General features: G+C 49.9%; 1 protein-coding gene across 1 annotated transcript; it reads right to left on the reverse strand.

The window, feature by feature from the left end:
• Positions 1-12,218: 12,218 nt before the first annotated feature.
• On the reverse strand, positions 12,219-19,527 carry Znf74 (zinc finger protein 74). Its single transcript, XM_090320608.1, has 5 exons — positions 19,109-19,527; positions 18,764-18,849; positions 17,381-17,507; positions 16,503-16,598; positions 12,219-14,218 (listed from the first exon to the last, which is right to left on the reverse strand). The coding sequence occupies exons 1-5, from the start codon at positions 19,140-19,142 to the stop codon at positions 12,615-12,617; spliced, it is 1,947 nt and encodes a 648-aa protein (XP_090176734.1). The 5' UTR covers positions 19,143-19,527; the 3' UTR covers positions 12,219-12,614.
• Between the last annotated feature and the right edge of the window lie 436 nt (positions 19,528-19,963).

The following is a 19,963-nucleotide window of genomic DNA, read 5'->3' on the forward strand; positions in this document are numbered from 1 at the left end:
TAGGCGTCGGGGCCCCACCGCGCCCACAGCTGCTTCCCCCGGCTTAGCACCATGCTTGCCACCCAGCGTTCTGCGCCCCCGCGTTGCCCGCGCGGCCTGGGCACGGACAGCCTCTCATTGGCCCAGACCCCGAGTGGCAGGGCAGGAGGCTGTGATTGATTGGCTCGGGCTCCAGCAGCTGCTTCTCGATTGGAGTAGTGCTCAGGAGCAGTCGTCCCCATCCCATTGGTCGAGACCTGATAGGCACTTATCAGGCTACTCCCTTCCCATGGGCCGAATTACAGAGCAACCCGTGTCTCATTGGCCAAGGTTCTGGAGGGTTCTGCCCGGAGAGCGCCTCCTACAGGCCAAGAGTACTCTCGACTAGGCTTACCATCTCATTGGTTGAGGCTGGAAGCCCTTCTGTCCCGGCTGCCTTTCACTGGTCAGGGCCTGGTGCTTTTGGCTAGAGGTTCCTTTCCTTGTCGGTAGCCAGAGGCTACCACTGATGGGCTACAGGGCATCTGGTTGACCAGCCTGGGGAGGAGGGCTGGTCTCTGCTCCTTAGGGGACTTGGAGCCCTGTTGCCTGTCTCACTTCTTCCCTCTCCTGTGCCCCTATCCTGGGTCCCTTGGCTGTCGAGCTGGCTTTGATGGCCTCCCACCACCCCACATGTCTTGGAAACCCCAGTAATGACTCCAGTGGCCTGAAGAGATGTATTTATAGGCCCCCCCCCCCAGCAGGGCTGCTCCTGTCCCATCTGGGAGCCCCAGGATGGGCTCCTTTTAGCAGGAGCTCAGCCAAAGCTTTCTTAATAAAGTGCCTTCCCCCCCCCCTCCCGGTGCTCTTATTGTTTACTTCCTGCAGACTTTGGCCAAGATGCCCCACTAGAACCCTTCATGTAATGTCTTGTGGCCTGAGCTCATATTACCAGGACCTTTTCCTCCAAATCCAGCCGTGGCACCCTAGTGTGGATCTCCATGCCTCAGATGGATAGTGAGCCATCCATCATGTGTTTGCCAAGTTTATGGGGCCCTTGCCCAGGCCGGCCTTGCCCTGAACTGATCACCTGGGAAGAATGATGGATTATAGCAGATGGAGGAAGCTGAGACCCTTGATTGGAAAGGACAGGTGGTGGAGCTTGCTTCTGATGTGTGCCTTTCTCACAAGCTGTCACTATTAAACATGGAGGTCAGAGCTGTTTGGGGTAGGCCAGAGGCCAGGGCCAAGGGGCCAGTGGGCCATGGCTGCAGCCTCTAGCTGGCCTCATGTGGCATAAACAAGAAGGCCTGTTGCTGCAAGGGGTCCTGCTGTCTCTCTCAATGAGCTCCTTGTCCTCAGCCGGAAACTCTTTGGCTTCCCCTGCCTTCTAGAGAGATGGGGCGGGGGGAGTGGGGAGCCTGCCTGGCCCAGAGCCACTCTTGATCTCTTCAACCCCCACTTCACTTACTCAGAGGCTTTAATCAGACCTTACTCTGGCCTGATCACCCTCTGATTATTTGCTCCCTCCTTTTTCCCTCCTGTACCTTTCTGTTCCTAGCAGGTCTCTAAATTGCTTAGGAAAAGAACTGTCTTTTGCTTGCTTGCTTTTGTTTTCTTGCTTTCTGGCCTGCCTGCCTCCCTTCCCTTCCTTTTCGCTCCTTCGTTCCTTCCTTCCTTCTTTGCCTTTCTTTTCTGTGGGACTCAAAGCCTCTCACTCTTGCTTACAGCTAGTCTTCTTCCACTTGAATTATGCTTTTGGTCTGACATTTTTGCTGGTTCAGTGGAGACAGAATCTCATATACTTTTCTGCCTTGGCTGGCTTCAAACCCGAATCCTCAGAATCTCACACTTTTGAGTAACTAGGATAACAGGCCATGAACCATCAGTGCCCAGCTCCTGGCAACACTCTTGTCAGATAGCCCATGAGGTCGCCTTGATCACTGATACGCAGGCTCCGCCACCTTAGTGGAAATGGCCTCTTGCCATGGATGCGGGGGGAGCACATATGAGCAGTCCTTGTGCCTGGCAGGGTCAGGCAGCACACGTAGATCACAGGCTGCTTGTTTGTGGGCCACAGAACTTTTTCTTGAGCCAGTGAGGCACATTCCCAGCTGTGACCCTGTGGCTGTCTGGCCTCCCCTCCATGCAGCCCCAAGCCGTGTGGGGGATGGGCGGCACAGTGGGTCAGGCTCCATCCTTGCCAAACTATGCCCCCTCCAGAGCCATCCTGTCACCCTGTGCCTCTTCCTTAGCCAAACCCCTAGCTTGGACTTTGTCACTCCCAAAGCTTGCAACAGCATGATTTGGGGAGTCCAGTGTTTTGGGTTTTTTTTTTTTTTCTCAAACCTGGAAGTCCCCAAGCATTTGAAGCTGAGTCTGTAGGAGCTTCTCTGTGAGTACTTCCCAGCGCAGGGACTGGCCTCCAGCAGCTGCCTGCCCCCCAGGAGGGCCCCCTCCACCGTCTTCAGCTCTCTCCACCCCACCCACTTGCCCCTCCCCCTTGGAACTAAAGCCATGCCAGCTCCCGGGGCAGGCGCCACAAAAGGGAACCGTGGCTGCTGGAACCTTCGTTGTCATGGGGACAGGACCACAGGACCCACATCTGGTAGCGATTGAGGAGGAAAAATTAGGAGTCGTGGAAAACGCAAATATTTTTTTGTAGCACAGAACACAAAGGAATGTGGGGACTGGAGAGGGTCCTGGGCCCAGTCTGGTTTCCAGCATGGATGGAGGCACACGTCACACAGAGAGGCTGTGTTGCACAACACACACACACACACACACACACACACACACACACACACACCTCACAATACATACACAGCCAACCCAGTAGTTGCTAACCCGCAGACACTCCCCCCCCCCAGAAACAACATACTCAACAGGAAACGCACATATTCATACATACTAACTATAGAAACCCCAGAAAGACAGAAATCAACACACAGCCAGGGTCCCTACCCCCCGCCCCAATGGAACCCAAAGAAGCACATAACTCACTGAAACAGAAAAGCCACAGGCTACATTGCACAATGTATCCAGACAACAGAGGAGCATAGAGACAGATACATATGGAAGCAGTACCCATACCTCATCAGGACTGGTGAAAGCCAAAAACAACACACAAATGGACGCACTGAGACACACAAATACCCAGCAACACACACACACACACACACACACACACACACACACACTTTCTTTTTTTTTTTTTTTTTTGCCAGTCCTGGGCTTGAGCTCAGGGCCTGAGCACTATCCTTGGACTTTCTCAAGGCTAGAACTCTACCACTTGAGCCTCAGCACCACTTCTGGCTTTTTCCATATATGTGGTACTAAGGAATCAAACCCGGGTCTTCGTGCATGCTAGGCAAGCACTATAACCACTAGGCCAAACTCCTGGCCAGACACACTTTATTCCTTCTTTCCTTTTTCTATTTTTTGTAAGAGTATTGGGACTTGAACTCAGGGCCTGGATTCTGTCCCTTAGAGTTTTGCTGAAGGATACTTCTTTATCACTTGAGCCACAGTTTTACTTCTGGCTCTCTGGTGGTTAATTAGAGATGAGTCTCATGGGGGGCCCAGTGGTAGAGTGCTTGCCTAGCATGCATGTAGCCCTGGGTTCTATTCCTTGGTACCACATACACAGAAAGAGCTGAAAGTGGTGCTATGACTCAAGTGGTAGAGTGCTAGTCTTGAGAAATCCGAAGGACAGTGTCCAGACCCTGAGTTCAAGCCCCAGGACTGGCCAAAAGCAAAAACAAAAAAAGTCTCATGGGCTTTCCTGCGTGGGTTGACTGTTTGCTGTGATCCTCAAATCGCAGCCTCTTGGACACCTATTACAGGACGAGTCACAAACTAATGCCTGGCTTATACCCAATTCTTGACACACTGAAACAAGAGACAAATTCTGGTCCAATAAACACCAGACACAGAAACATGGGACAAAGACATCAAAGACACTCACCAAACTCTTCTACATCATAGAACATGCCAAACCTCCACTTATCCACATACCATCCAGCCAGATGAGTGCACATTCAAACCCGGACACACAATCACCCAGAAGCACCCTCATCCCCTAGACAAACACAAACCCAGAGACAGCCAGGCACTGGGGACTCACATCTGTAATCCTAGCTACTCGAGGCTGGGATCTGAGGACTGAAGTTTGAAGCCTGCCCTGGCAAGAAACTCCATGGGACTCTTGTCTACCACTAAAACAGTGGTAGAGTAGCAGCCTTGAGAGAAAAAAAGACTAAGGTTCAGAGTTTAACCCCTTAGTACACACAGACACACACACACACAAAAAACAAGTACACACAGCACAGAAATGAGCATTTCCTCTGAAACCCATTCATTGTAGCAGACCCCTGACACATGGAGACACACACAATCCTCCAAACCAAGCCACAGTGAGGGTTGTAAGCCATAAACCATGGAAGTAGGGATGAGAACCCCCATTCTGTGCGCTGAGAAATGGCCAAACCTAAAAGACCACCTGTCTATACCCACTCTGAATGAAAGGTGTCTGGCGTATTTCCTGCAGTTTGGAGCCCTGATGGTGGGGTTCTGAAGGCAACAAGGGGTCCTGCGTGTGTGGCAGCTCCTCACTGTGCATTTCTGATGTTTTGATTATGTTTTTTCTAGGTGGCACCATGAAATTTTATTTTGGGTGAGAGAGAGAGAGAGAGAGAGAGAGAGAGAGAGAGAGAGAGAGAGAGAGAGAGAGAGAGAGAGAGAGAGAGAGAGAGAGAGAACTAGCATTTACATTTAGGGCTTCAAACTCTCACTTGGCTTTTTTTTTTGGCTTTTTTACTCACAGCTAGCATGCTTCTACTCCAGATTTTCTTTTGTTGGTAGCAGGACTTGAACTTTGGCCTGGGTGCTATCTCTGAGCACTTCAGCTCAAGGCTAGTGCTCTACCATTTTGAGCCACAATGCCATTTCAGGTTTTCTGGTGGTTAATTGGAGATATGAGTTTCATAGACTTTATTTTTGTCAGTTCTAGCTTGAACTCAGGTCTAATCACTGTCCTTGGGCTTTCTTAAGACTAGAGCTCTACCCTTTGAGCCACAGCACCACTTCCAGTTTTCTAGTGGTTAATTGGAGAGAAGAGATTCACAGACTTTAGTGCCTGGGCTGGCTGTGAACTGTGAGCCTCAGATCTCAGCCTCCTGAGTAGCTAGGATTGCAGGCATGAGCCATCCTGTCTGACTCTGGCTAATTTTGGAGGTAAAGTCTTGTTAAACCTTTTGCCTAGTCTTGTCTTAAACTAATTCTTCTTTCTCCACATCTCCCAAACAGCAAGGCAATCTGAATTTCTTTTGAGTTCTTGTCTGAGTGATGATCTCAGTTTTCCTCCCAGTTGTGTGACTTAAACTCAGAGCCTCGGTGCCTGTCCTTTAACTTTTGCTTAAGGCTAGCACTCTACCACTTTGATTCATAGGTTTACTTCTTTGGCCTGTGTGCCAGTCCTGGGGTTGAACTTAGCATCTGGGCACTATCCCTGAGGTTTTTTTTTTTTTTTTTTTTTTTTGCCAATCCTGGGGCTTGTACTCCCGAACTAAGGACTGTCCTTGGACACTTTTTACTCAAGGCTAATGCTCTGCCACTTGAGCCACAGAACCATTCCAGCTTTTTCTGTGTATATGGTACCATGGAATCAAACACAGATCTTTTGCATGCGAGGCAGGCACCCTACCACTAGGCCAAACTCCTGGTCCAAGGCTAATGTTCTACCCCTTGAGCTGCAGGCCACTTTTCTGATAATTAACTGGAAATAAGAATGTCATGGATTTTACTGTGCTGGTTGCTTCATGTCTAATACAGTTACTCAGGAGGCCAAAACAGAAAAGTGTGCAACGACTTTTATTTCCAATTAAACAGCTAAAAGCCAGAGGTGGAGCTATGGTTCCGGTTGCACAAAACGAGCCTTGAGTGAAAAATCTAAGGGACAGTGCCCAGGCCCTGAGTTCAAACTCCAGGACTGGCAAAAAAAAAAAAAAAAAAAAGCCAGAAGTGGTGCTGTGGCTAGAGTGGTAAAGTGCTAGCCTCTTCAGAGGCACTGAGCATTCATTCTAGAGGCGCCAGTGGGCATTCTGAGCACATTGCTGCATCCTGTGCCTAGGACATGCTTGCAGATTTTAGACAGGTTATTGGGATGTGGTTGAAAAACTAACAGGTGAGATAGACATGGAGTCCTGGCGCCATCTAGTGGCTATCTGTGGCAACATGTTAGCCAATACTGGGTAGTATCACTTCTGCAGAATTATATACAAATTTTGTTGTAAAGAGGGGCCTGGCTGAGGGATTGTGGGATCCCAAACTCAAGTTATTCACTACAGTAGGCATATCCAGGTGGGGAAGGCAGAAGACAAAGGGGATGGATTTGCATGAAAGTGCTATAACCTGCAATCTTTGATGGATATATTGCTCAGTTGAACAGTGGACCTACTGAGAAGATAAAACAATGCTTGCCTAGTAAGTGAAAGTCCTGGGCTCCTTCCCAGACCAGAAATAAGATCCTGTGTTTATCAGTAGATGTATAAGAATCAAATGGGGGCCAGGTACCGGTGGCTCACACCTGAAATCCTAGCTACTCAGGAGACTGAGAGCTAAGGATGGCAGTTCAAAGCCAGCCCAAGCAGGAAAACCCATAGACTTTTATCTCCAATTAACCACCAGAAAGCTGAAAGTGGTGCTGTGGCTCAAAGTGGTAGAACACTAGCTTTGAGTGAAAAGCCCAAGGCCCTGAGTTTAAGTCCACAACTGACCAACAAAATAGAATTGAACAGGATTCTGCATATTATGTGCAGTGAAGAACGTTGTAACCAGGCTGTCTCCTTTCTGGCTATTGTTGGAGATAGCTGGTCATCTGTTCTAGCACACGTAGTGGCCCAGAACAGGTGTGCGGTGGGCCTTCAGAAGACAATGTGATGACCAAGAAGGGAAATTGTCACACGTACTACACGAATGAGCCTTATGTAAGTAAAAGAAGGAGAAGCATATCAGGTACCCAGTGCCCCAGGCCTGTAATCCTAAGTATTCAGAGGGCTGAGGCCTTAGGAACCTCGTTCAAAGACAAGCCCAGCAGATTTTATTTTTAATTAACCAGCAAAAAGCCAGAAGTAGACATGTGGCTCAAGTGGTAGAGCACTAGTCTTGAGCAGAAAAAGCTAACCAAGGCCTTAAGTCTCTCTACTAGTACAAAAAAAAGGAAGAGGAGAAGGACTGCCTTAAAAAAAAAGACTGGTCATGGGATGTAAAGTCAGGGCACTGTTCCTGAGCTTTATTGCTCGACTAGCACTCTACCACTTTAAGCCATAGCACCACTTCTGATCTTCTGGTGGTTAACTGGGGGGGGCTGTTTTCAAACTGGGATCCTCAGATCTCAGCCTCGTAGCTAGGGACATAGGCAAGAGTCACTGGCACTTCACTCAGCTTTTTTTTGCTCATGACTGGTTAACTGGAGGTACAATGTCCCTGATTTTTCTACCTGGCTTAGCTCCAGATTTAGGATGTTGATTTCAACCTCTTGAGTAGTTAGGATGACAGATACGAGTCACCCGTGTCCAGCTCCAATTTCATGTGTTAGTGCCCTAAGAACAAAGAAACTCCCTTACTTACAGTTAGTAGAGTCTGGGAAAATGGTGTCACTGAAGACCGAAAAGGTGGTTTGTACAGAGAAATTTTTCTCAGTGGTGGCCACCGCATGCCAAGCTATGTAGCACTGGGTGGCTGTCATTGCCTGAGTTCAGATTCCACAACTTGTGATTCTGAGTTTGGATGCCTTCTCTAACTTGCTTTAGAGGAGCTTGGAGCTCTTTGAAATCTTACTCAAAATCTGATTTCAAGGTGCTAATGTTGATATGTGGCCAGGGAGTTCAGAAATGGTGGCTGTGTGTGCTTTTGGTGGCTGTAACAAATATACAAGATAATCAACTTATAAACAGAGAAAATTTGCTGGGCATTGGTGGCTCATGCCTATAATCCGAACTAATCAGGAGGCTGTGATCTGGGGTCCGTAGTTCAAAGTGAGGGCAAGAAAGAGACAGGGGAGGGAGTGATGTTATTTTCAGTCATAATGTTAAAGGTTCCAGGGTATGGTCAGGCAGGCCTGTTGTTTACAGACCTCTGGGAGAGGAGATAAAGGAAATTCTAGGAAACAATGACAGACAGCATGTTGAAACAAAGCCTCTATGCCAAAGAAACAAAAAACAGGAAGAAGTTAGGTGTTTGTAGCTAACACCTCTAATCCTAGCTTCTCAGGAGGTTGAGATCTGAGAATTGTGCGTCAAAACCAGCCCAGGAAGAAAAGTCCCAGGAATCTCCAGTCAATCAGCAAAAAGCTGTGGTTCAAATAAATGCTTAAGAGATAGTGCCCAGGTTCTGAGTTCAAGCCCCAGGACCAGCACCAAAAAAGAGGAGGGAGAGAGAGAGAGAGAGAGAGACCAAGATAGAGACAGAGAGACATGGAGAGAGAGAGACAGACAGACAGACAGACAGACAGAGAAGGGGAGCATGGGTGATAAGAGGAGTCCTATAACTCACTTGAGGGCACATTACCCAATGACCTAAAGACTTCTCAAGAGGTTGCACCCCCTAAATGCTCACTGCCTTCTATACCACCCCAATGACCAAGCCTCCTTTGGCAAGAATTCACAGAACACAGCATTTCATTTCTTTTTGCTTGTCATATTGCATTAGCTAGGACTTCCAAAATGATGCTAAAGAGGAATTGTGAGAAGGGACATCTTTGTCTTCCTCACTATTCAGTAGGATGCTAGCTGCTGTTTCTTCTTCTTCTTCTTCTTCTTCTTCTTCTTCTTCTTCTTCTTCTTCTTCTTCTTCTTCTTTAAATACAGATGGTCTTTGACAGCTTGAGGCAGTTTCTATGCTTAGTTTGTTGGGAATTTTATAATGAATGAGAATTGAGTTTGTTAGGCTGCTTTTTATGCCCCATTGATATGATTTTTTCTTTGGCCTGTTGATGTAATTATTTGCCTTGTTAAAAATATTCAAAATAAGTGGGGCACTGGTGGCTTACGCCTATAATCCTAACTACTCAGGAGGCTGACATCTGAGGATCATGGTTCAAAGCCGAAATCCTACTTGACCATATTATTGCTACTTTTATACATTACTTGATTATGAATAGTTTATTGAGGATCTTGTCACCCATATTCGTGAGAGATGCTGTCAGTACTGAGGCTTGACCTCAGTCCTTGCAATCTGGCTCAGCTTTTCCACTCCAGACTGATGCTCTGCCATTTGAGCCTTGCCTCTACCTCTAGCTTTTTGCTGGCTAAGTGAAGGTAACAACGTTTTGGATTTATCTGCTGGTTAATTGGAGATAAGAGTCTCATGATCTTTAGTGCCCAGACTGACTTTGAAATGACATCTTTAGATCTCAGCTTCCTGAGTGGCTAGATTATAGGCGTGAGCTACCACACCCAGCTGTGAGAATCATCTCCAATTAACTACCAGAAAACTGGAAGTGGCACTATGGCCCAAGTAGTAGAGCGATAGCTTTGAGCTGAAGAGCTCAGGGACAGTGCCCAGGCCCAGAGTTCAAGCCCCATGGCCGACAAAAGAAAGAAAAAATATAAACCATTTTAGGGGGCAGTACTGGGGTTTGAACTCAGGCTAGTGCTGTATACTTCAGTCATGTCTCTCACCCATTTTGCTTTCTTTTCTGTTTCAGACAGGGTCTTGTGCTTTAGTCTGGGACAAGCTGGGACTCTGATCCTTCTACCTCTGCCTCCCAAGTAGCTAGAGTTACAGGCCTACACCACCATACCTGAACCCCACACTATCACTGAAGTGCTCTAAAACTGTTCTATGAAAAAGCAGCGCAAGGGGCCGGGAGTTTGGCCTAGTGTTTAAAGTGCTTGCCTAGCATGCATGAAGACCCGGGTTCGATTCCTCGGTACCACATATAGAAAAAAAGCCAGAAGTGGTGCTGAGGCTCAAGTGGTAGAGCTCTAGCCTTGAGAAAGTCCAAGGACAGTGCTCAGGCCCTGAGCTCAAGCCCAGGACTGGCAAAAAAAAAAAAAAAGAAAAAGAAAAAGCAGCGCAAGCCCCAGGACTGGCAAAAAAAAGAAAAAGGAAAGAAAGTCTTCTGGACTTTTCTGACTGGGCTGAGCTAGCTTCAAACTGTGTTCCTCAGGTCTTAGCTTCCTAAGGAGCTAGAAGCTAGGATTGCAGACATAAGGCACAGCATCCAGTTTACTTGCTTGCTTTTCTTTTTCCTCCTCCTCCTCCTCCTTCTTCTTCTTTGGTCAGTTGTGGGACTTGAACTCTGGGCCTGGGTGCTGTCTCTGAGCTCCTTTTTCCTCAAGCCTAGCACTCTACCACTTGTGCCATAGTGCTATTCTCAGCTTTTGCTGAGTAGTTTATTGGACATGAGTCTCGGGACTTAGTTGCCTATGATGGTTTTAAACCTAGTCCTCAGATCTCAGCCTCCTGAGTAGCTAGGATTACAGACATGAGCCACCAGTGCCTGGCTCTTTTTTAATTTTTTTTTTTTCTTTGTGGGTCACTGGGCTTGAACTTGGCCTGGGTACTGCCCCTGAGTTCTTCAGCTCAAGGTTACTGTCCTACCCCTGGGCCTGGGCATTGTCCCTGAGCTCTTCAGCTCAAGGCTACTGGCCTACCCTTGAGTCAATCCCCACTTCCTGTTTTCTAGAGGTTAATTGTGCCTGGGCTGGTTTTGAATCCTGATCCTCAGATCTCAGCCTCCTGAGTAGCTAGGATTACAGGCGTGAGCCACCGTGCCCAGCTGTGTCTGGCTCTTATCTCCAAAAAAACTACTCAGAAAAAGTCTTGCTGTAGCTCAAATGGTACAGCACCAGCCTTCAGCACAAGAGACTCATGGACTGCATCAAGTCCCTAAATTCAAGTTCTAAGAATTTAGAAAAAGGAGGAGGAGGAGGAGGGGGGAGGGGGAGGAAAGAAAATAAAAGTTAATGCATCAAAGTGCAAAGAATTCCTAGTGTTTTATTTTTCTTCAGTTACACTTTTCTAAAACATGGTTACTTTGTTTTGTAATTTAAAAAAGTTCACAGAAAAGCATTTTTATTAATTGTAGCAGTCTATACAAAAAATGAACTATTATCATGGAAAAAGGCATATTATTTTTGCATAGAATTAGATAGGAGTAAGTAGATTCCAGATTAATATAAATGAAACTTGACTTACGATAGTCCAGTTCCTAAAGCTGGAACTTTATGATGGCGTTCAAGTGACACACATTCAATAGAAACCATACTTTGAATAGTTTTATTCTTGGCTAGTAATATGTCCTTTGAGTCTTAAAATGCTGGGCAGAGTCTTAAAATGCTGTAGCTCTCAGGTGTCGCATGGTCATGAGGGTAAGCAATCATATACTACAGTGTTGTTCTGTAAAGCAAAAAGTCAGGAGTGGTGGTTCAAGTGGCAAGGTACTAGCCTTGAACCCAAACAAAAGAAGCTAAGGACAGCATGCAGGCTCTGAGTTCAAACTTTAGTACAGGCGTGCACACAAAACATATTTTCAATTTACAATGGGTTTATCAGGACAAAACTCCATCTTAAATGGTGGAACATCTATGCTGTCTACTGTGGGTGGAGACGTGGGGATAGAGGAGGGATGCTGTTTCCACAGTCCACTGTGGGATGGCATGAAGTCAACTGCCTTACTGAAGCCTATGGAGGGGCCTCCCCGCTGACAAACTAAGTAGGGAACTGTGCACCTGTAGCCCACACCTGTAATCCTAGCTACTCAGGAGCTGAGATCTGAGGATCAGGACCCAAAGCCAGCCCAGTCAGTCCCCATGAGACTCATCTCCAGCTCACCCTCAAAAACCAGAAGTGGAACGGTAGCTCAGAGTGGCAGAGTGCTAGCTTTGAGCAAAAGAGCTCAGGGACAGTATCCTGGCTCTGAGTTCAAGCCCAGACCAGCACACACACACACACACACACTACATTAAGTAGGGGAAAGGAGAGATGTTGGAGTGTTAGAAACCATAAGACTGTTCAAGGAACTGCACAGTTGACTTTCTTTTTTTTTTTCTTCCTTTTTTTTTTTGGTCATAGGACTTGAACTCTGGGCCTGGGTGTCACTTCCCGTTTTCTAGTGGTTAACTGAAGAGTCTCACAGCTTTTAGTGCCCTGGCTGGCTTTGAACTGAGATCCTCAGATCTTAGCCTCCTGAGTAGCTAGGATTTCAGGTGACAGCCACCACACCCGGCTCTTTCTTTCTTTTGTGTATTTGTGTGTGTGTGTGTGTGTGTGTGCGCGCCAGTACTGAGCTTGAACTCAGAGTTTGGGTGAGATGAGAATCTCACCAATTTTTCTGTCCCAGCTAGCTTGCAATCGTGATCCTCAGATCTCAGCCTCTAGTAGCCAGGATTACTCACGTGAGCCACTGTGCCCAGCCTGTCTTTTTTACCTTCGGGCTGGATTGCCCTAGTTAAGGACCTCCAGGCCCATCAAGGAGAACAGGATGGAAGAGACCCATAGTGGCCAGCTCTGACTGGAGGGGCAGAGTCCCAGCTTGGGAGAGACCAGAGGCTAGGCCTTGCCACGGGGCAGTTAGAAACATAGCCAGGGTGAAGGCGCCGTAGACGTGGGGTAGGCCAGCTGACAGCTCTCCTAAGCAGGGCCACGGCTCCCTAATTGCCGGCCTTACTCTCCAGCGGGGATGTCCTGCTGGGGGACGGCCGCACCACGCACAAAAGCTTTGCCACATCCAGTGCGTCCATGGGCTCCACATCCCGACTGCCCGTGTCCTCCGTGCCCAGCAGGTCTCCAGGCACGTAGTAGGTGCTCAGCAAGTGGCGGCCCAGCTGCAGGGCAAAGGGTCTCTCGGCATGGCGCAGCCGCTGGTGTTCGAGAAGGCGCGCGCGCCAGCCGAAGGCCTCGCCGCACTGGCCGCACTGGAAGGCCTTCTCCCCGGCGTGGACCTTCTGGTGCTTGATCAGACAGTGGTTCTGGCTGAAGGCCCGGCCGCACACGGGGCACTTGTAGGGCTTCTCCCCGGTGTGGACCCGCTGGTGCACGATGAGCGACGAGTGGCAGCTGAAGGCTTTCCAGCAGGTGCTGCAGTCGAACGGCTTCTCCCCGGTGTGCACCCGGCGGTGCACGACGAGGTACGAGTGCGAGTTGAAGGCCTTGCCGCAGTCGGTGCACTTGAACGGCCTCTCCCCGCTGTGGATCCGCCGGTGCACCATGAGGTACGAGTGGCAGCTGAAGGCCTTGCCGCAGTCGGGGCAGGGGAAGGGCTTCTCCCCGGTGTGGCTGCGCCGGTGCAGGGTGAGGCGCGCGCGGCTGCGGAAGGCTTTGGGGCAGTCGCCGCACGGGAACGGCTTGTCCCCGCTGTGGGTCTTCTGGTGCGCGGCGAGGGACGAGGCGCAGGTGAAGGCGCGGCCGCAGGCGCCGCACTTGTGCGGCTTCTCGGCCGAGTGCACGTGGCGGTGGCGGGTGAGGTGCGTGCGCTGGTTGAAGGCCTTGCCGCACTCGCCGCACGCGTACGGCTTCTCCCCGGTGTGCACGCGCAGGTGCATGACGAGCAGCGAGCTGCAGCTGAACGCCTTGGCGCACGCGCCGCACTTGTAGGGCCGCTCGCCGGTGTGCACGCGCCGGTGCACGTTGAGCGACGAGCGGCAGCTGAAGGCCTTGCCGCACTCGCCGCACGCGAACGGCTTCTCGCCGGTGTGGCGCCGCTGGTGCTCCACCAGGTTGGTGCTCCAGGCGAAGGCTTTGCCGCACTCCCCGCACGTGAAGGTCTTCTGGCGCCGGTGCCAGCGCCGGTGCAGCGCCAGGGCCGTGCTCTGCGAGAACGCCTTCCCGCACTCGGCGCACGACAGCGCGCCGGGCCCCGCGTCCGCCCCGCGCCGCCCCCGCCGCCGCCCTGCCACCCCGGATCGCGAGTCCTCGGCGCCTGCGCCCTCTCGCTGGAGGCCCGGGTCTAGCTCCGGGCTGCCCTGGGCAGGGGAGGGTCCCCCGGCAAGGATGCCGGGCGTGGTGGGGCGGGGACACCGGCCGGGAGCCCCTTCCTGAGACCCGCTCTGTCCCCAGCTGCTCTTCCGGGGGACGATGTCCCCTCGGGGCACAGCCTCCCTCGTCCACGGGGTGTCCGTCTGGATCTCCCAGGCCCGGACCCTGCCCTGGCCGGGCCTCTGCGGCCGCTCCACAAGCCACGCCTGGGCCACCTGTGCTTTACACTTGTTCTGCGGCGCAGAGTCCGCCTCCTCCATCGCAGGCCTGGGCTCCGCGTCTGGAAGAGATCCAAAAGGGAACTCTCGGTGAGCAGGGGGAAGGGTGGCTAGAGAATCCCTACTAGAGACGCCGAGAGAGACCATGAACTCCAATACATAACGCAGAGGGTCCAAAGGAGACACCCCGGGTTATCTAGGCACAGAATCAGGAAGAAAGGAAAGAGGGGAAAACCAGGAGGAGTCGGGGAGAAGGTGAAGATCCAGTTAGACAGGGAGCCAAGGAGAGGCTGGGGGCACAGCCTAGCGCTGGCGTGTTCCCTACCATTCACAAAGCCTCGGGTTCCATGTCACGGTACCTCTTACACAGAAAAAGCCAGAAGTGGTGCGGTAGAGGACTAGCCTTGAGCAAAAAGGGTCCAAGGGCAGTGCCCAGGCCCTGAGTTCAAGCCCAAGGACTGGCCAAAAAAAAAAAAAAAATCCAAGATCTCCCAAAAGAGCAAGTCTCAAAGGGACAGAGAAAGGGTTCTGTTCAGGGAGTCTGAGAGTCAAGATACAATCGCTCTGTGAGGGACTGCTGAGAAGCCATACCAGAGCAGGTGCTGATGTAAATTTGTCTTAAGAAGTAATGAAGGGCTGGGAGTTTAGCCCAGTGGTAGAGTGCTTGCCTAGCATGCATGAAGACCTGGGTTCTATGTATGTACCACACAAAGAGAAAAAAGCCAGAAGTGGTGCTGTGGCTCAAGTGGTAGGGTTCTAACCTTGAGAAAAAAAACCCAAGGACAGTGCTCGGGCCTTGAGCTCAAGCCCAGGACTAGCAAAAAAATAAAAATAAAAAGCTATCTATCTATGGATTCATCCTCCCGTACTTTGGGGATTGGTACCAGACTCTCTCAGACACTAAAAATCTTTAAATGGCAGGATGCTTCTGGCTGACATCTGTTATCCTGGCCACTCAGGAGGCTGAGACTTGGTGAATCAAAGTTCAAAGCCAGTCTGGGCAGAAAAGTCTGTGAGAAGGGCTAGAGGTATGATTGATTGCAGCCCGCCAACCAGCAAAAGTTTCAGATACCTAGTTCAAGTCATGATCCCTGACAAAAGAAAAAAAAAAGTCTGTGAGACTTCATCTCCAGTTAATCAGCCAAAATGCCAGATGGAGGCATAGCTCAAGTAGTAGAGCATCGGCCATGAACAATAAGCTAATCTGAGCTCTAACCCTAGAATCAGACCAAATACACAGACAAGCCTGCAGATGCTCAGGTTCTTTAAATAAAATTGTACAGTATTTCTTACAACCTGTGCACTTTATTTTTTTATTATTATTACTATTACTATTTACTGGTACTTAGCCTTAAATTCAAGATATGGGCAATGTCCTTTAGCTTTTTCACTCAAAGCTAGTTCTCTACCACTGGAACCACAGCTTTACTTTTGGCTTCTTGGTGGTGAATTGGAGATGAGAATCTCAGACTTTATTGCACACACTGGCTCCATGATTTTCAGATCTCAATCTTCTGAGTAGTTAAGATTATAGGGAGGAGCCACAGGAGCCACAGGCAGGAGCCCAGCCCATGTGGAGACTTTAAATCATGCCTGAGAATAAACATCCAATGTAAATGCTATGTAAATAGGTATTGTACTGCTAAAAGAATACTGATAAGAAAACTGTCTGGGGGGGCCTGGGGGGGAGGGTAATGGGGACCAAGACATGTGGAAGGGTATCAATGTATGTGAATTAATGCACCTTCTATCTGGCAAATATCATGTAACCCTTTTATTAAATACAATAAAAAATATTTTAAAAAACTGTCTGGACATGTATGGAGTAGATAAAATTTATTTTTTAAGTGTTTTTGAGTCGAGGTTGATTGAACTTGCAAGTATAAAGCCTGCACAGGTAGCTGGGCACCGGTGGTTCAAAGCCAGCCTGGGTAGAAAAGTCTCCATGAGACTCTCAATCTCCAATTAACCACCAGAAAATCAGAAGTGGCACTGTGGCCCAAAGAAGTTCAGCACTAGCCTTGAGCAAAAAAGCTCAGAGACAGTACCTAGGCCCTGAACTCAAACTCTAGCATTGGCATAATATCCCTCCCTAATATATGGTTGTAGTTCTGCCTCCTGCCATCAGAGGGTAGGTGCTTACTTAGCTAGCTGTGCTCATTGTTGTATTGCCAGCACAGTTCCTGGCATACAGCTAGTGCTCAATACATATTGAGGGGATGGAGGGTCAATCAGGACATGGGAAAGGCACAGATGGGGCCTGAGCAGTGGGACTGAGGAGGAAATGGGAACCGTGATGGGGAGGGTGGGGAGTAAGGGTACTGTCACACTCTGACCCCTACTCACCTGGACAAATCTCTGTGGGGACTTCTCTGTGCACCCTCCATGGCTCCTCACCTCGTTCCAGGTGGCAGATCACATCTGGCTTGTGGACTAGAGGCCCTGCTCATGGGGAGAAAGAGGGTGGAGCTAGGTGGGCTGCAGTTCTGGGGCCCAGCTGAGCTTACCCATGGCCCTTGGACAGTGACAAGGTACTGTAAACTATGTGCCATCTCTAAAGGACAAGAAGCCCACAGAGCCCCAAAGTGCTGAGGACTTTATGTTGAACAGGCAAATCCAATTCACAATGCACACTCTGAGAACACCTTCCCTTTATCTCCAGAGCAGTTCCAGGGCAGATGCATTTTAAATATCTTTAGTCATGGTTGGGTACCAATGGCCCATACCTGTATTCCTAGCTACTCATGAGGCTGAGCTCTGAGGATCAAGGTTCAAAGCTTGGACAGCAAAGTATACGAGACTCTTATGTCTAACCACACACACACACACACACACACACACACGCACACACACACAAAAACTGGAAGTGGAGCAGTGGTTGAAATGGTAAAGCGCCAATCTTGGGTGAAAAAAACTAAGCCCCAGTACTAGCACCAAAAAATAAAATAAAAATAAAAATTAATTTTTAAAAAAGTACCCTCAATCCCCTAAGCAGGGCTTCCTCACCTTCATGCTCCCTGCTCTGGTGCCATCACAACTCAAAGCAAGGATACTGTCAGCCACCAGCTGTGGACCTTCTAGTATGGTTGAGCCCCTGGCCCCAGGTGACCTGAAGCTGAGACTATGTTTCCTAAGTCATGCCATGGAGGATACTATCATTAGTGCTGAAGGAAGGAAGCTGACAGCAAACCTCAGCTTTGGTGGAGGGAGGGGGATTTGCTCACCCAGGGCAAGAAGGTTCTGGTAGTTCTCTAGCATTACATCCCGGTACAAGGCCCTCTGAGGAGAATCCAACTGACCCCACTCCTCCTGAGTGAAGTCCACAGCCACATCCTTGAATGTCACCGATTCCTGAAATGATACATACATTCTTCCTCATCCAGAATGTAAGGAATTCTGGGTCCCAGATTGCCTCAAGCCATAGATGAATGCCTTGTGAGAACAAAGTGGGTGTCTGTGGCAGGAGGCACAAAAAGCTTGTGTTGGGCACTGACCAGGGCTGGGCTGAGAGCTGGGAACAGGCGCAGAACTGAAAACTGACCTGCACCCATACCTTACCTTCTGTACTGGAAATGAGAGCTAAATGGATGCTGTGACCCTGGCTACTCTGGGAGCCTAGAGCCTACAGATAACTGGGTGAGACACTGTGCTTTCTAGGGTTGAGAATTCTAAAGCACACAAAACTTCAGAGTAGCCGGACACTGGTGGCTAATGCCTGTAATCCTAGCTATTCAGGATGTTGAGTCCTGAGGTTCCTGTTGCAAAGCTAGCCCAGGGAGAAAAGTCTATGAGACTCTAAACTACCAAAAGGTAGAGTGTGGCTACAGTGGCAAAACACCAGCCATTAGGGAAAAAGCCAAGCAAGGGTCAGCGCTCAGGCCCAGTTCAAACCTTGGTATTGGAACAAGAAAAAAAAAAAAAGAACAAGAAATCAGGGGGAGGGAAATGGGAACAAAAACATGAGAAGGATAGCAATGGTTGTTAAGAAACGTACCTTCGATCTGGTGAATATAATGTAATCCTTCTATTAATTACAATTAAAAAAAAGAACAAGAAATCAAAGAATTATCAATCTTCTAAATCTTACATGATCTGTCATCTCTTGCCCAAGGATGAATTTGTGCCACACTTAGCAGCAGATCTCAGGGCAATTCCCAGTGGAACCCTGTAGATTCTCTAAACCTCCAGGAGCCTGTGGCCCAGGAACGCACCCCTGCCATGGTTCTTACCGTGCTTCCATGCGCCCCTATCAGATCCCATCCTGGCAAATTCCCCCAACATGCTCTGGATCTGTACCAGGTCCTGGCTGACGGTGGATGTAAGCAAAGTGACCTCACACTAGACTGAATTCCATTAAATTCAGTTCTCAGGGCTCTGAACACAGTTCCTGGACCTCCAGGACTGGTGGACTAAATCTAGCTGTTAAGGACATTCAGGGGGGTTCATCTTGGGTCCACCCGGTGGAATCCATATTAGCTTCAGCTGGAGTTGTTGCCACTCAAGAGAACAGGATGCTAGGCCTGCAGCAATGGCTGCCTGCAGATCCAGAGATGGGCAAGGAATGTGTCCATTCTCTTCAAGTAGAAGGAAAGAACAACGTTACTCACTTTAGATCTGACTTCCAGGAGGCCTCTACCGGATTTATCCTTGGGATTCTCTTTGGGGAAAAGAACAGGGTCCTGAACAGAAAGGCCTGGGGACAGAAAAAAGGAGTCAAGAAATGGATCTGCCCACAACTAATGGGTCATGGCTGAGATAAAAACCCACCCACCCCTGGCACAGAGAGGAAACAGAGATGAGGCAGCTCCAGCGGAGAGCAAGGCCCCAAGTCTGGCACCACCTAATCCAGCATCGAGGTGTAACTGTCTTCCCTTCTGCTCAGGACGAAGCAGATCTGCTGTAATGGTGAGGCAAATCTCTGCAGCAAATCCACCGCGGGAACCAAGCTGTACCTGTCTCCTCGGGCGTCGGGGCTGCGGTCTTCATGGCGCCCCTAAGCAGTGACTCGGAGGAGTGAGCAGGTCCCGAGCCTCGCGGTCCCCACCCAGGTCAGGTCCGGAGGCCCAGGTCGCGCTGCGGGGGCTCAGCGAGGGCGGCCTGGCCTGCGGGGCGGCGCCGCAGGCCGCACGCCCGCCCGCTCACCGCGCCCCGGGCCGCTTCCGCCTCACTGGACTCCCATCCCCTCACCCTCCGCAGACCGCACAAGCCCCCATCGCCCCCGTCCTTCTCTCCTCGGAAGAACACTGGGGAGATAGCCAATAGGCGAGGAGCACGGCCAGCAGAAAGACGGTCCGAGCAACTGGCCGGCCAGCGAACCGCACTCCCCGGAAAGCACAAGCGACCGCCACAAAGAACAACCGGGCGGCCGCCGCAGGGAAATGCGCATGCGCATAATGGATGTGAACTACATTTCCCAGGAGCCTTTGAGCCGTACGGGCATCTGGCGTATTTCCCAAGAGGGTGACCGAGCCCTAGCAGAGGCGAAGCATAGGCTTCTGGGAAATGTAGTTTGGGGGCACTGCAGCTCAGACTCTGAGCTCCCCTTGTACTTTGTTAGAAGAGCTCTACGCATCCCTACCGAGACAGTTCCTGTGGATGACTGCGTTGGGGGGTCTATTTGCAAGAGTAGAAGACTGGTCTATAAGGTTGTCATTGTCCTGTCGCCTTCTATGTCTCTAGATTGGGAGAGTGGACTCTCACTCCTATCTTCCTACAGGCAAGGTGCAGACCAGGCTTTAGGAATACTGACAATGATGGGCCAGCCTTCTAGAGTTTCCCAGGAGCACTGTCCCCATTGTCCCTCCTGG

The sequence above is a fragment of the Megascapheus bottae genome, chromosome 28, assembly GCF_031878675.1.
Source record: "Megascapheus bottae isolate mThoBot1 chromosome 28, mThoBot2.hap1, whole genome shotgun sequence".
Taxonomy (NCBI): Eukaryota; Metazoa; Chordata; class Mammalia; order Rodentia; family Geomyidae; genus Megascapheus; species Megascapheus bottae.